This window comes from Pelophylax lessonae (assembly GCF_965119305.1).
Source record: "Pelophylax lessonae genome assembly, chromosome: 2".
Classification (NCBI taxonomy): domain Eukaryota; kingdom Metazoa; phylum Chordata; class Amphibia; order Anura; family Ranidae; genus Pelophylax; species Pelophylax lessonae.
Window position 1 is genome coordinate 53,834,227 of NC_138769.1, and position 15,335 is coordinate 53,849,561.

The 15,335-nt window shown below is 43.9% G+C and overlaps 2 protein-coding genes across 2 annotated transcripts in view; one reads left to right on the forward strand and one right to left on the reverse strand.

The window, feature by feature from the left end:
* The window catches only part of TTC3 (tetratricopeptide repeat domain 3), a 456,491-nt gene that overhangs the window by 314,222 nt on the left and 126,934 nt on the right, over nt 1–15,335 (reverse strand). The gene's annotated exons all lie outside the window — the stretch shown is intronic.
* PIGP (phosphatidylinositol glycan anchor biosynthesis class P) overlaps nt 1–15,335 on the forward strand; it is a 72,747-nt gene that overhangs the window by 50,223 nt on the left and 7,189 nt on the right. The window contains exon 3 of the mRNA XM_082247855.1: nt 13,144–13,216. Coding sequence (XP_082103981.1) covers nt 13,144–13,216 — 73 coding nt within the window. The remainder of the gene's footprint in view (nt 1–13,143; nt 13,217–15,335) is intronic.

The following is a 15,335-nucleotide window of genomic DNA, read 5'->3' on the forward strand; positions in this document are numbered from 1 at the left end:
TGATGTTTAGGCATCGGCAGATGCCTCCTTTGGCCGCAAAGTTCTGATTACGGCAGTACTTGGGGGAGACATGGCGTTTTTAGCCAGTTCCCTCCTGTTGGGGTTTTTTCCCCCTTGGTTATTTTGCCTTTCTGGGTTTGTTCGCTCCTGTTGAGCTTTCCTGTTACCCAGTGGGTTCCCTTTCTGGTTCAGATACGGTTCTTTTATCTGACCTTGGGTGCTTCGTTACCGTTGAGACGGTTGCGTTTCCCACCCCTCATGTCTACACTGCTTTGGGACATCCCATAAGTGAAGACTGTATGAGTGGGCGGCGACTGTCAGATGACGTAAGAGAAAATAGAATTTTTGTAAGAACTTACCGTAAAATTATTTTCTCCGAGTCCTCTGACAGTTGCCGCCCCCCACCCTTCTTTTTGGGGTTCATGGATTATCTACTGCTTGCTACGAAACTGAATTGGGAATGAGGCTAGCTGGGGGTATTGGACCAGAGGGACAGCCCCCTGTAGGTGTGTCTATGCAAAGTTTTGTGAATGTTTCTAACCAAATCTTCTGCCTAGCTTACTCCTGTGGATAAGATCAATACCCATAACTGAAGACTGTATGAGTGGGCGGCGACTGTCAGAGGACTCAGAGAAAAGAATTTTACGGTAAGTTCTTACAAAAATTCTATTTTTCATCCCTCATCGTCGACTGACAAGGGCTCGAAGCCTTTCTGGGCCTCTTCTGGAGGATCCAAACTAACCTGGTCTTGCAAGCCAAGAATGGGCTTCTCCAGACCCGCGCACAAGGCTCTTTCTGCATAAGGGTGCGCCCTCACCTGTATCAGGGGTGGGGGGATGTCTTTGCAGGTTTCCTGACCCGTGGACTTTCTGGGTGCAAGACAAGTGGGTCAACTAAATAATTCGGTCCGGCTACAAGATCGAGTTTCGCTCTTGTCCCCGGACAAGGTTTTTTCCTTCAAACTTGCGCCTGTCCCCAGACCACTTACAGGGCCTGTTTGGGGCGGTACAAGCCCTGTTCCATCAAGGGGTGATTGTCCCGGTTCCGACTTTAGAAAGTTTTCAGGGTTTTTACTCAAACCTGTTCACGGTTCCCAGGAAGGAAGGCAAAGTGCGTCCAATCCTGGACCTCAAGGCGCTAATCTGCTTTGTACAGGTACAGAAGTTCAGAATTGAGTCCATTCAAACAGTGGTGGCATCCCTGCCTTAGGATAATTTCCTCGCCTCTATCGATATGAAGGATGTCTACCTTCACATTCCAATATGTGCCAGTCACCAGCGTTTTCTCTGCTTTGCTGTGGGAGACTTTGTTCTTTGGCGCTTCGGCTGGGACAATCCTTCCTCCCCTTGTATTGGACAGTGGTCACCACCGATGCCAGTCTGTCCAGCTGGGGAGGCGTCCTCGGCAAGCATTCTGCTCAGGGGATCTGGACGCTGGAAGAGACTGTATCTGGATCATTGGACAGATCGTCTTCAGGGTTGTCCAGTGCGCATTAATTTGGACAATGCCATGGCCGTGGCTTATGTCAATCACCAAGGGGGCACAGGAAGTGTCCTGGTGGCTCTAGAGGTAGCTGGCATTCTAAGGTGGACAAAAGGGTTAGTTCCAGCCCTCTCCGCCGTACACATTCCCGGGGTGGAAAATTGGCAGGTAGATTACCTGGCCCCTTCATCCAGAGATATTTAATCAGCTGTGTCTCCGGTGGGGCACCCCCAAGTTGGATCTGTTGGTTTCTCAGCTCAACAGAAAGATGCAGAGGTTTGTAGCTCAGTCAAGGGTTCCTCTGGCGGATGCCACAGACACACTGGTGGCCCCGTGGGCTCAGTATCCTCTGATTTATGCCTTCCCTCCTCTAAAGCTTCTGCCCAGACTTCTACGCATGATCGAGACAGAAGGGATTCCGGTCCTCTTTATGGCTCTGGACTGGCCTCGCTGGGCTTGGTAAGCCAATCTGGTGCAGCTGGTCGCTGACGTTCCTTGACAGTTTTCTCTCAGGGAGGATCTGCTGTCCCAAGGACTGATCTTCCATCCTGCTTTACAGTCGCTGGCTTTGACAGCTTGGCTGTTGAACACCAGGTGCTGAAGAATAGGGGTTTATCTGAGTCGGTAATTCCTACACTGTTGAAAGCTAGAAAATCTAACTCTATGTCAAGGTCTTACCTTGTCCTTCTCTTGGCAGCCATCTTGGACATGTGCATACTCCTGCCTCCTATAAACTCTGATGGCATCATCACTTGTTTGCTGCCTGAGTGTCGCACAGTGATGATGCTGCACACCTGACTATATCAATCACTTGATGGGTTGCAGTCCTTTCCCTTTTGTTTGTGCTGCAAGGTGCATCTTTGCTAGCAGTCTTCTGTTCGCCGTGTTCCTCCTTGTATGGCCTGGCTTGGCTGACGACTCTCCTGGCTCGACCCGGCATCGGTAGACGACCCGGCATCAGCAGACTACCCGTTTCTGGACTCGACCCGGCTTGGATGACTAACCGCTTCTGGTCTGAGCCCCGGTTTGTTTCTAATCTCTCTTCCTCACTCTTGCTGTGTGTTTATTGTTGTTTGCTCCAATGAACTGTTTTATTCTACCTGCATCCCCGTGTGGTCTGGTTTCCTGGCACCCTGACACTCTAGGAAGATCTACCATCGTACGTGGAAGACATACATTGCGTGGTGTGAGTCTCTTGCGGTTCTTCCTCACTCTTTCTTGGTGGCTCAGATCTTGACCTTCCTTCAATGGAGGGTTGGACAGAAATTGGTTTGGAGTACCATCAAGGGCCAGGTGTCGGCTTTGGCGGTCTTCTTCCAACAACATTTGGTCACACACTCCTTGGTGCGTACCTTTCTTCAGGGTGTCCGACATTTGGTTCCTCCAGTGTGGGCCCTGTTGCCGCCTTGGGGTCTTAATTTGGTGCTTTCAGCTCTACAGAAGCCTCCCTTTAAAACTATTCAGGAGATTCCCCTGCTTATGCTGTCCCAGAAAGTGGCCTTTTTAGTGGCTATCACCTCTGCGTGCAGGGTGTTGGAACTGGCGGTGTTATCCTGTCGTTCACTTTACCTGATAATTCACAGGGATAAGATGGTTCTTGGCCCCTATCCGTCGTTCCTTCCAAAGGTTGTCTCTGATTTTCATTTGAAGACATTGTGTTGTCTTCCCTGTGTCCTAGGCCTAAACATCCAAAGGAAATTACCTTGCATGCTTTGGATTTGGTCCAGGCAACTAGGGTGTACCTGGCAGCTATGGTGTCTTTCAGGAAGTCAAACTTTTTCTTTGTGCTCAGGGATGGACCTCGAAAAGGGTTGTCTGCTTCCTCTGTGACCATTTCCAGATGGATCAGACAGACGGTGGTTCAGGCCTATTCCATCAGGGGTCAGATTCCTGCTTTCCCTGTCAAAGGGCACTCTACTAGGGCGCTTAGTGCCACCTTTGCCTTCCGTCCTCAGGCGTCAGTGGCGCAGGTTTTCAAGGCGGCCACCTGGTCGTCGGTGCCCACTTTTACAATGTTTTATGAAGTGGATGTGTTGGCATCTGCTGATGCTTCCTTTGCCCACAATGTTTTGCAGACTGCTGTTTAGGAGGACCTGATCCTCCTTTGAGGGTGTGTCCTTTTTTTTTTTTTTCCAGGTGGGCTCCAGTTGTTTGGTTGTGCTCCTGTTGCCTGGTTGGCTAATGTTAAGCCTTGGGAATTTTTTTGTTGTTCCCACCCCTAATGTTTAATGCTTTGGGATGTCCCAATGGTTATGAATATCAGGAGCTGTGTCCGTCAATGAACGAAAGAGAAAATGGGATTTTTGACTTGCCGTAAAATCCATTTTTTTGATGTTCATTGACGGACACAGCACCCTGTGCTATAGCAAAGAGAGGGAGTATACCCCCTGGGACTGCCCATGGGTGTAGCCAGAATTATTTTCTGCCTAGTGTCCTACTTTATGTAGGGGGCAGTATAACCCAATGGTTATGAATATCAGGAGCTGTGTCTGTCAATGAACATCAGAGAAACAGATTTTACGGTAAAGTCAAAACTCCCATTTTTAGTCTCTCATAAATGTTCCTGTATGTGTATTAAAAAAATATGCTCACCAGTCCCTGAAGTCTAGCAATGTCCTCCTTCCAGCCCAAAGTTCTTCATCACTCTGCTCCTATGCCACCATATTAGACTGATTATCCCACGCATGTACAGACACACTATGGGTCTACTGGACATGTCACACTGCGCGTCTCTATCAGGTCCCATAGACTGAATACATCATCCTCGCCCAGGCTAGAATGCAGAAAATGGAAATTGTAAAAAAGAATATATTGTTACATTTTTATTTTTTTTCAGTTGTATAAGAGGAAGGGAGGAGTGGAAAGAAGCTCATATTCCTGATTAAAGATCCAATTTAATGTAATAGACTAATGCAGGCACCACATGTTCTTCGCATCATGGGCCTAGCACTGTAATTTTTTATGTGAGGCTTTTCAGAGCATCTCGCAAACCATAAACTTGTCCCGAACTTTCAGTTAACCCCTGTAGCAGAATCAGGGTTGGGCTGAGGGGTAGGCAGAGGCACTTAGGCTAAGCAGAGGGGTGGGGAGTATTGGTTTTGGGAAAGCTGCAAACCAAGCTGGTAGCTAACAACATGTATGCACTTTGGCTTTTTTCACCTTGGGCATTAAAGGTCCTTGTCCCAGCACTGAGCAGATGAGCAGAATACTTCCTGTGCAGGGAGAACCCATACAAAATTAAAAATTTTCCATAAAAAAGTAAGCACCAAATCACCAGCACCTAGAACTAATGATCCAAGTACAAGGGGACTCCATGTACATGGTGGTTTGTACACGCACAAATGTCATTACCCTATTAGCCCCCTTCTAATGTAATTTGATTTCTGCTTCTCTCAAACCCCACGGGTGCGTCTGCTACTATTGACCCCATGTACTTTTTACTGTTCATTCTTCCAGTAATTCATTTTGGTGACTGCTGTTTTTGAGTCCTCCTAACAATATTCAACATCTGAGCCTTAAAGAATGGGGAGAACTTTGAGCCCCCAAAACACATTGGATGTTTTATGTCTTCTTATAATGTAACACCAGTATGAAAAGATTTTTGAAAATTTAATCCCTTGGTCTTGAACACCTATTACATTTACTTTTTGTGGACTCCAAGTTCTCTAGCTAGGAAGTAACCTGTGTGTTGGGAGCAGATTTACTGGAACCATTGTATTCCACTTGAATGGGATTAACCTCCTTCAGTCATGAATTATTGATGATTCCAATACAGCGCCTCATGCATACAGTGGATGTAAAAAGTCTGCACACCGTTGTTAAAATCTCAAGTTTCTGTGATTTTAAAATTAGACAAAGATAAATAATTCCACCTTTAATGGGACCTATTAACTGTACAACACAATTGAAAAACAAACTCTATTTGTTTTAAGGGGGGGTAGAAATAAAAAAAATAATGTGATTGCAGAAGTGTGCGTAACTGGGGATGTAGCTGTGTTCAGAATTAGAGCTCTTTCACACACTATGTCCGTCAAACGGACTCCGCTTTTCTCAGCGGGGGATCGATCCGCCGATCGCCCGCTGAGCAGGATGACAGCTGTGTCTCCACGCTGTGTGCGGAGACACAGCTGTCAGTTCCCCATGCATCTCTATGGGGGAAATCGGATGGGAACGGACCGTCGGTCCATTCTCATCCGATCCCATCCGATCCGCTGGACGGATGGAAAATAGGGTTTCCATCCGTCCAGATTTGACGGATCGGGTCAGATGTCAGCGGACATGTCTCCGCTGACATCCGATCCCCCCATAGAGATGCATGGGGGGACCGCTCAGATCCGCCAAAAAAACGAGCAGGCGGATCTGAACGGTCCGCCTGTGTGAAAGGGGCCTAAAGGAGTTAGTACACACCTGTCAACATTTAAAGTGCCTCTGATTAACCCCAAATAAAGTTCAGCTGTTCTAGTAGGTCTTTCCTGACATTTTCTTAGTCACATCCTACAGCAAAAGCCATGGTTCACAGAGAGCTTCCAAAGCATCAGAGGGATCTCATTGTTAAAAGATGTCGGTCAGGAGAAGGGTACAAAAGAATTTCCAAGGCATTAAATATATAATACAATGGAACACCGTGAAGACAGTCATCATTAAGTGGAGAAAATATGGCACAACAGTAACATTACCAAGAACTCTGGACATTCCTCCAAAATGTATGAAAAGATCAGAAGAAAACTGGTCAGGGAGGCTGCCAAGAGGCCTACCACAACATTAAAGGAGCTGCAGTAATATCTGGCAAGTACTGGCTGTGTGGTACATGTGACAACCATCTCCCGTATTCTTCATATGTCTGGGCTGTGGGGTAGAGTGGCAGGATGGAAGCCAAGAAAAACATCCAAGCCCGGCTAAATTTTGCAAAAACATATCTGAAGTCTCCCAAAAGCATGTGGAAAAATGTGTTATGGTCTGATGAAATCAAGGTTGAACTTTTTGGCCATTATTCCAAAAGATGTGTTTGGCATAAAAACACTGCACATCACCAAGAACATCATACGCACAGTGAAGCATGGTGGTGGCAGCATCATGCTTTGGGGACGTTTTTCTATAGCTGGAACAGGGGCCTTAGTCAAAGTAGAGGGAATTATGAACAGTTCCAAATACCAGTCAATATTGGCTCAAAACCAGTCTTCTGAACATAAGGAGGAACTTCATTTTTGAGCATCGCACCAACCCAAAACATACATCCAATCAACAAAGGAATGACTTCACCAAAAGAAGATTAAAGTTTTGGAATTGCCCAGCCAGAGCTCAGACCTAAATATGATTGTAACTCTGTGGGGTGATCTGAAGAGGGCTGTGCACAGGGGATGCCCTCGCAATCTGACAGATTTGGAGTGTTTTTGCAAAGAAGAGTGGACAAATATTGCCAAGTCAAGATGTGCCATGCTGATAGACTCATACCCAAAAAGACTGAATGCTGTAATAAAATCAAAAGGTGCTTCAACAAAGTATTAGTTTAAGGGTGTGCACACTTATGCAACCATATTATTTTATTTTTTTTATTTTTACTTGCCTCCTCCTAAAAGATTTCAGTTTGTTGTTCAACTGAGTTGTACATTTTAAGGCCCCTTTCACACTATCCGTCCGTCAGACGGATTCTGTTTTTCTAAGCGGGGGATCGATCCGCCGATCCCCCGCTGAGCAGGAGGATGACAGCTGTGTCTCCGCGCTGTGTACGGAGACACAGCTGTCAGTTCCCCATGCATCTCTATGGGGGAAATCGGATGGGAACGGACCATCGGTCCGTTCTCATCCGATCCCATCTGATCCGCTGGACGGATGGAAAATAGGGTTTCCATCCGTCCAGATTTGACGGATCGGATGTCAGCGGACATGTCTCCGCTGACATCCGATCCCCCCATAGAGATGCATGGGGGGACCGTTCAGATCCGACTGTCCGTTTTTTTGGCGGATCTGAACGGTCCCGCCTGTGTGAAAGGGGCCTTAAGGTCACATTAAAGGTGGAAAAAGTTCTGAAATGATTTATCTTTGTCTCATTTACATCACAGAAACCTGGCATCTTAACAGGGGTGTGTCGACTTTTAATATCCACTGTGCATGTTCTCCCAAACTTTTGGAATCAGTAGTCCCTGGTGTTTATATTTGTCAATTCGTAGAACAGTTTTTTCTCCTCTTTTCCTCTGAGCTTGTTCGACATCCCAAACCATGCCCCCCCCCCGCATAGCTTTTCTAGCTTAACAGTGTCCACGCTTTCAGGAAGGTTTTAACAAAGGTTTGGAAAGCATCTGAGGGAATTTGTGCTACTTCAGGCAAAAGAGCATTTGGGAGGCCACATACTGATGTTGGAAGAGAAGACCTCAAACTCAGTGTTCCAGTTCATCCTAAATGTATTCAGTCGGGGCCCTGGGCAGGCTGCAGGTTATTCAGGATAGAACTCGTAAAGTCATGAAGCTCTGAGGAGCATAGGAGGACTGTCCCCATAAGGTTGCAATCTCACCATTATCTAAAATGTCTTTATATGCAGTAGCATTAAGAGTTCCCTTCACTAATACCACATAAGCTCCAATAATTTGGAGAGGTGTCTAGTACTTTTAGTCATAACGTAGGCAGTGATGGTCAGGTGTTAACAAATGTTTGCCCATATAGTGTATATTCTATATTTTTATGGCCTGCAATGTTTTTGTAGATAAAGAGCATTGTGTAACCACTAGGTGGCAGGTGTTTCTCAGTAATTTCTGTTAGTCCTCAAAGAACTATTTCAAGCATTTCTTCAGTCTATAGAAAAAAAAAATTTAAGAAAAAAAAAAAATGTAAAGTCAGTAGCAACAAATACTGTAGCTGCTGACATTTAATATAAGGACACTTACCTGTCCAGGGATTCAGTGCTGTCCTCACCTGAACTAGATCTTTGCTGGTCTTTGGGTCCCTGACGCCGACACTTCTAGTGTGGGAAGCCCACCACGACTCCTATAAGCTTCACAGCTGGTTTTTCACTGCGCATGAGCAAGTCATGTTGCTTTTTGTGAATGGTCACGCAGTCTTCTAGGACCTGTAATGTGTCCCAAGAGGTTGCGGGCAGGGGGACAACTTCCTGTGGAATCACCAAGGCGTTTCCAGCAGATGTGGGAGCGGGTACCTGCTGAAAACTTAGTATCCTACTCCCCCTCAAAAAAAAATCAACCTCCAATATTGTTGGAGGGGGAGGGGGAGGACTCTTAAAAGCAAAATTTCCTGTTTAGGGTGAAGTTTTGCTGTCATTGTGAAAAAAATTTCAGTAAGGGAAAAGCTCCTGCTGTGACTGTATTTCCATCTATTTAATCTAGGAGTCACCTTTGTATTAACCACTTAAGCCCCGGAAGATTTTACCCCCTTCCTGACCAGGGGGTTTTTTGCGATTTTTTTTTTTTTTTTACTGCGTGATTTTAACGGACAATTGCGCGGTCGTGTGACGCTGTACCTAAACGAATTTGAGGTCCTTTTTTTCCCACAAACAGAGCTTTCTTTTGGTGGTATTTGATCACCTGTGCGATTTTTTGATCATGCGCTATAAACAAAAAAAGAGCGTCAATTTTGCAAAAATAACAATATTTTTCACATTTTTTATATGAAATTCCCCAAAAAATTTAAAAATCTAAATTTTTTTACATTTTCGACCAATTTGTTTTATGCTACATATGTTTGGTAAAAAAAATCGCAAAAAGTGTATTTTGATTGGTTTGCGCAAAAGTTATCGCGTTTACTAACAAAGGGAAAGATTTTTGTCATTTTTGGTGGTTTTTTTTTTAACAAGTAATGGCGGCGATCTGCGATTTTTTTTTTTTTTTTTTTTTTTTTTTTTTTGCGGGACTGCGACATTGTGGCGGACAGATCGGACCCTTGACTGACATTTTTTACACTTTTGGGGTTACCAGTGACATTACTGCAGTAATCAGTGCTGAATATATGCACTGTAACTGCAAAAATGACACTGGCAGGGAAGGGGTTAACTGTATTGGAGAGGGAGGGGTTAAGTGTGTCCTAGGGGTGTGCTTCTAACTGTGATGGGACATGGCTACTAGTGTAAAAACAGAGATCAACAGTCCTACATAGTAGAACCGTCTGATCTCCATTTTTACACAGGGGAGAATGACAGGCGGCTTGTTTACATTAGCCGCCTGCCTTTCTCCCTTCCCGGCGAACGATCGCGAGTGACCGTCACACGCACTGACTTGTTAGGGAACGAGCCGGGGCAGGCGCGAGCCCCCAGCGGGCGCGATCTCGCCCGCTATTGACTCACAAGCTAGTGACGTACCGGTACGTCACTTTGCCTGGCCGGGGCTGACCGCCGCAGTATATGTACTTGCGGCGGTCGGCAACCAGTTAAAGCAAACCTAAACACCACCACACTCATCTTAGTACTGAGCACATAGCACCCTTGAATCAACTATGGGATAACATTTGACAAGAATCCATTGATCTGGAGAAGGTAGGACAGACACAGATTACCATCACATTTCTAGACTTCCCAACATTAACAATTTTTATGTGAATGTTCGCATTTTTGGGTCCCTATTCTTCCCAAAGGATAAGTTCACCTTTCGTAACGTATTGCACCCATATTCAGGATGTAACCTATTACGAAAGAACCAGCCCACACCCCCCCCCCCCGATCCCCGATTTGACAGCTAGCGAGGTTCTTCTCCCTCCCTGCTAGCTGTGTCTGCCTGCTCGGCCCAGTCACTGATTGACAGAGCTCTGTGCATGGGAAACTACAAGGTCTGGCAGCCTTTGCGGCTGTTGGCTTGTAGTTTTCAATGAAGTACCACGGCACCTTTGTGGCTGTCGGCTTGTAGTTCTCAATGAACTACCACGGTGCTATGGAGTGCCGTGGTAGTTCATTCATTCTTTCTGTCAGATTGTATCTGCTTACCTATACGGCATCTATGGGCAAGCAGATACACTGGAGACCTGCATGGCACCAGCGATCTACTGATCGCTGGTGCAATTCTTTACAGGCTCCAAAAAAAAAAAAAAAAATATATATATATATATATATATATATATATATATATATATATATATATATATATATATATAATAACAATATTAAATGCACATTTTTTTTACCTGCAAAAAAATGTGCATTCGTTATTTTTTTTCCGAAAAAGTGAACTTATCCTTTAAACTATATGGAGAATTTTGGGTAAAATGAGATCTATAATTGAACATAAAATTGTTTATCAATTTATATATATACATATTTTTTTATAGGCGCGATCACGTGAGTGACAACAGTCACCACCCACCCCCCCCCCCCTTTTTTCAAAATGTGATCTATCTCTTGTGTCACTCTGCAGAATTGGGAATTGTAGATTTATTTTTATAATTTAACACTTAGGTTGGATCTGTTCTACGTATAAGTTGGCACATAGAACAAGATTTCCCTCTGAGCAGGACTTTAAAGGGCTTTAAATACAAAGATAGGTATGATCAAGAAAAAATATAGTCAAAGTGACAATGTATAATAAAATTTTGTATGTTTGAGATTTTTTCTTCTCTTTACTTTGACTATATTTTTTTCTTGATCATACCTTTCTTTGTATTTATTGCCCTTTAAAGTGCCTCTCAGAGGGAAATCTTGTTCTATGTATTGACGTACATTTATCTAATTGGCTCCAGTTAAGGCAATTTACAGTACGTATAAGTTGGCAGTATTGGAGGGATACATAAAGGTCTGAAGTTTTAGCATTTCCTGAATACAGATTAGTGATGCAACGAGATTTTGGCCTCCAAAAAAAAAAGGGTTTTCAGCATTGTGCCGAAAGCAAAAAAGATGCCGATAATGGCTGCCAAAAACGTCCACGATTTTGCCACGGTTTTACCGTGCTTATGGTGTGTTTTTCAAAGGTCATATGACTCAAAAAAATGCAGCAAAAACACAACATGGGTGCTTTTTTGATACGTTCTTGCTGCATTTTCAATGCTTTTAAATAGGGAGGTGCTAACCAAATATGCATCAAAAATGCAGCAAGTGGGATTTTTAACGCCACTTCAAAAGGTGATAATGGCAGACAAATAAATTCATATTGATTTAAATTCATGATATTAATAAAAAGTTGAATATAATACAATTATATATAAAAATATATTTATTTTTTAAAGACAGTCAATTTCAATTTTGGCAAGTGCATCCTGAATTTTCGGTACCAGAATTTTAATTTCGGTGCACCGCTAATACAGATATCTTGTGATATATGTAACTAAACTGAGTTTTTAAAAACACTGCTGACATGCATATGAATAAATTAATGGTTAGAGTGACAAGGGGGTTAGACCCTCTGTCAGGTGTTTACTTTGGGGGATTCACCCTCATTTTTTTGTTCTGGTGACCATTGTCACCGGGGCTTAAAGTTATGGGAAATACAAAATTTAGAGTTAGAACATAATTAGGAATGGAGGAGACGCCTTCTAATGGGGACACCTGTTCTGGTGACAACACTCTTCACTTTGGAAAGATTTCCTTTTATTTTCTGTTGTGCCTGCGGGGATGGAAGTGAAGGGGAATCTCCCCAATAGGTCAAAAAGGGTGATAAGAAAAAACATGATGGGTTTTAACCATAGGTGTGCGAAGCCTAATACATTAGGGTGTGCACACAAAAGCTCAAACACACACTACCAGTCACTCACGATGTTCATTCAGAAAGGGAGGGGGCCAGCAAATTATATATTTACCGGCCCCTTTCCCCATTCATCCTAAAACATCCCCACAGCAACAGCCGGCTAAAGAGGAGAGGAGGGAAGCCGGAAGAGCTGTGGGGGTAAGGGGGAGGGGAGCCAGGGCAGTAGGGGGAATCTGTGCTGCACAGGATGATTAGGGTGTGCCTGGGCACACCTGGCACACCTTGTGCGCACACCTATGGTTCTAACTCTTTCCTGCACTATCCAAAACAAATTTAAAAAGTTTTGGCTTAAGATATACTTTACAGGTGGACTCCAGACACGATATGTACCTTTTTAATTGTTTGATAATGACAACTTAAAAAAAAAAAAAGGTAGACTCCAGCCTACCCTTCAGTCTTGCACAGTTGTACATGCTCTTCAACTGTGCTAAAAAAATGCTTATTCAGATTTCACTGCACACTGTGAGCTTCTCACAATGTGCATTAGAAGCTGCAGCAAGTCACACAGCGCCCACCTCATGTAATTCAGGTCATCCAGCATCATCTAGCTCTTCCCTCCCAGTCTTAATGTCCCTGGCCAGCCCCTTGCATTTATTGGATTTCAGTTTTGCCATCATGGGACTGAGCATCATATGAGGGCATCACCCAGGGTGGTCTGCAAATGCAATCTGCCTGGGAAAACCAATTTGTCCAGACTGACAGTCACCCATTAATACATTTGTATTATTTGGATTATTCCTCCCAAGAGCCAGTCTACTAATAACATGAGGGCCAAGGGCTTTTAAGAGGATTACTGAGGCAGGGTGCTGTGATCTTTTCAGGAAGCTATGTACCCTGCTGGCCCCTCCCACCAGCCATGATCTGCCTGCATTGCATAGAGAAAAACAACCTTGGACATGAATAATTGATTGTAGCCCTTTTTGGTTGTACAAGTAGTCCATAATTGATTCTGTAACCAATCTCAATAATTGTGTTCCACATTGTTTTCCAGTCTTGTATCTGACCTGGGCTTTTGTGCCTGAATCATGGCTAAACTCTTTAGGACTGACCTATTGGCCTCAAAAGTGAGTACTAATTTAAAGTGTTACTATCTTTATAAAAAATGAGGGAGGCAAAATGGTTGGTTCAGAATATGAAAATGACATTACTTCTCACTCTGAAATAGGACTCTGGGTTAGTTGCATGTACACGTGGTCAGGTCGCAGAGATCGTAGGTCTAGAGACAATGGGGTTCCCTGGCTCTGGCAGGCCGTCTACACCAATAGGCCCAAGATAGCTTTCTCTTTAGCTCATAAGGCTAAAGCAGCCTTGTAGTACAGCATAAAATTATTATTTTCTAAACTAAAGGTACTATTATTATTAGGAGTTGTATGGTGCTGTAGAATATATTTTGGGCTTTATATAATATTATTATTAAATAAAAGTTAGTAACAATACTAGTACTTATTAACCACTTTACCACCGGAGGATTTTGCTGTCTTACGTCTGGGCCACTTTTTGCGTTTCGGCACTGTGCGACTTTAACCGCTTGCCGACTGCTCACAGTATATTTACTGCGGCAGTCAGCCCCTCACAGGCAGAGTGACGTAGGTCTATGTCGCTCGCCTGTGAGGCTCTGGGGAGCGAGCGCGCGCGCCCGCGGAGGCGCGCTCCCGCTCGGTCACGGACCCCCCCCCCCGCGCGTGTGACCAGCGGACCCGATGTCCGCCGGTCACTCGGCGATCGGCGGGGGAGAGGGAGAATGTCAGGCAGCTTGTGTAAACAAGCCACCTGTCAATCTCCTCGCTGTAAAAACACTGATCACATGGATCTACTATGTAGATCCGTTGATCAGTGTCCTTACAGCTCAAACCACAGCCAATCACAGTAGAAAGCACGCCCCTAGGGACACACACAGCCCCTCCCTCCCAAATAAAGTTAACCCCTTCACTACCAGTGTATTTTTACAGTAACAGTGCATATATATAGCACTGATTACTGTAGAAATGTCACTGGTAACCCCAAAAGTGTCAAAAATGTCAGTCAAGGGTCCGATCTGTCCGCCCCAATGTCGCAGTACCGCAAAAAAAATCGCAGATCGCCGCCATTACACGTTAAAAAAAAAAAACACCAAAAATGACAGAAATCTTTCCCTTTGTTAGTAAACGCGATAACTTTTGCGCAAACCAATCAAAATACGCTTTTTGCGATTTTTTTTTTTACCAAACATAGGTAGCATAAAACAAATTGGCCGAAAATTTAAAAAAATTTTGATTTTTACATATTTTTCTGGGGGAATTTGAAAAATATTGTTATTTTTGCAAAATGTACGCTCTTTTTTTGTTTATAGCGCAAAAAGTAAAAATCGCACAGGTGATCAAATACCACCAAAAGAAAGCTCTGTTTGTGGGAAAAAAAGAACGCCAAATTCGTTTAGATACAGCGTCGCACGACCGCGCAATTGTCTGTTAAAGTCACGCAGTGCCGAATCGCAAAATACCCCCTGGTCGTTTAGCAGGAAAATCCTCCGGGGCTTAAGTGGTTAACTGACAATTGCACGGTCATGCAACGCCATACCCAAACTAAATTTACGTCCTTTTTTTCCCACAAACAGAGCTTTCTTTTGGTGGTATTTGATCACCTGTGTGATTTCTACTTTTTGCGCTATAAACAAAAAAGAGTGACAATTTTGAAAAAATAACAATATTTTTCACATTTTTATATGAAATTCCCCCAAAAAAATTTAAAAATCTAAATTTTTTATCATTTTAGGCCAATTTGTTTCCTGCTACATATTTGTGGTAAAAAAAAAATCGCAATAAGCGTATTTTGATTGGTTTGCGCAAAAGTTATTGCGTTTACTAACTAAGGGAAAGATTTCTGTCGTTTTTTTTTTTTAACGAGTAATGGCGGTGATCTGCGATTTTTTTTTTTCTTTTTTACCGGACAGATCGGACCCTTGACTGACATTTTTGACACTTTTGGGGGTACCAGTGACATTACTGCAGTAATCAGTGCTATATATATGCACTGTTACTGTAAAAATGACACTGGCAGGGAAGGGGTTCATTTTATTGGAGAGGGAGGGGTTAATGTATGCCTGGTGCTTACTGACATGTATGGGGGGAGGTGACTGAGTGACACAGGGACAGATCGCAGGTTCAGCTATCTTGAACCCTGCAATCTGACACTGCCTGTCACTTA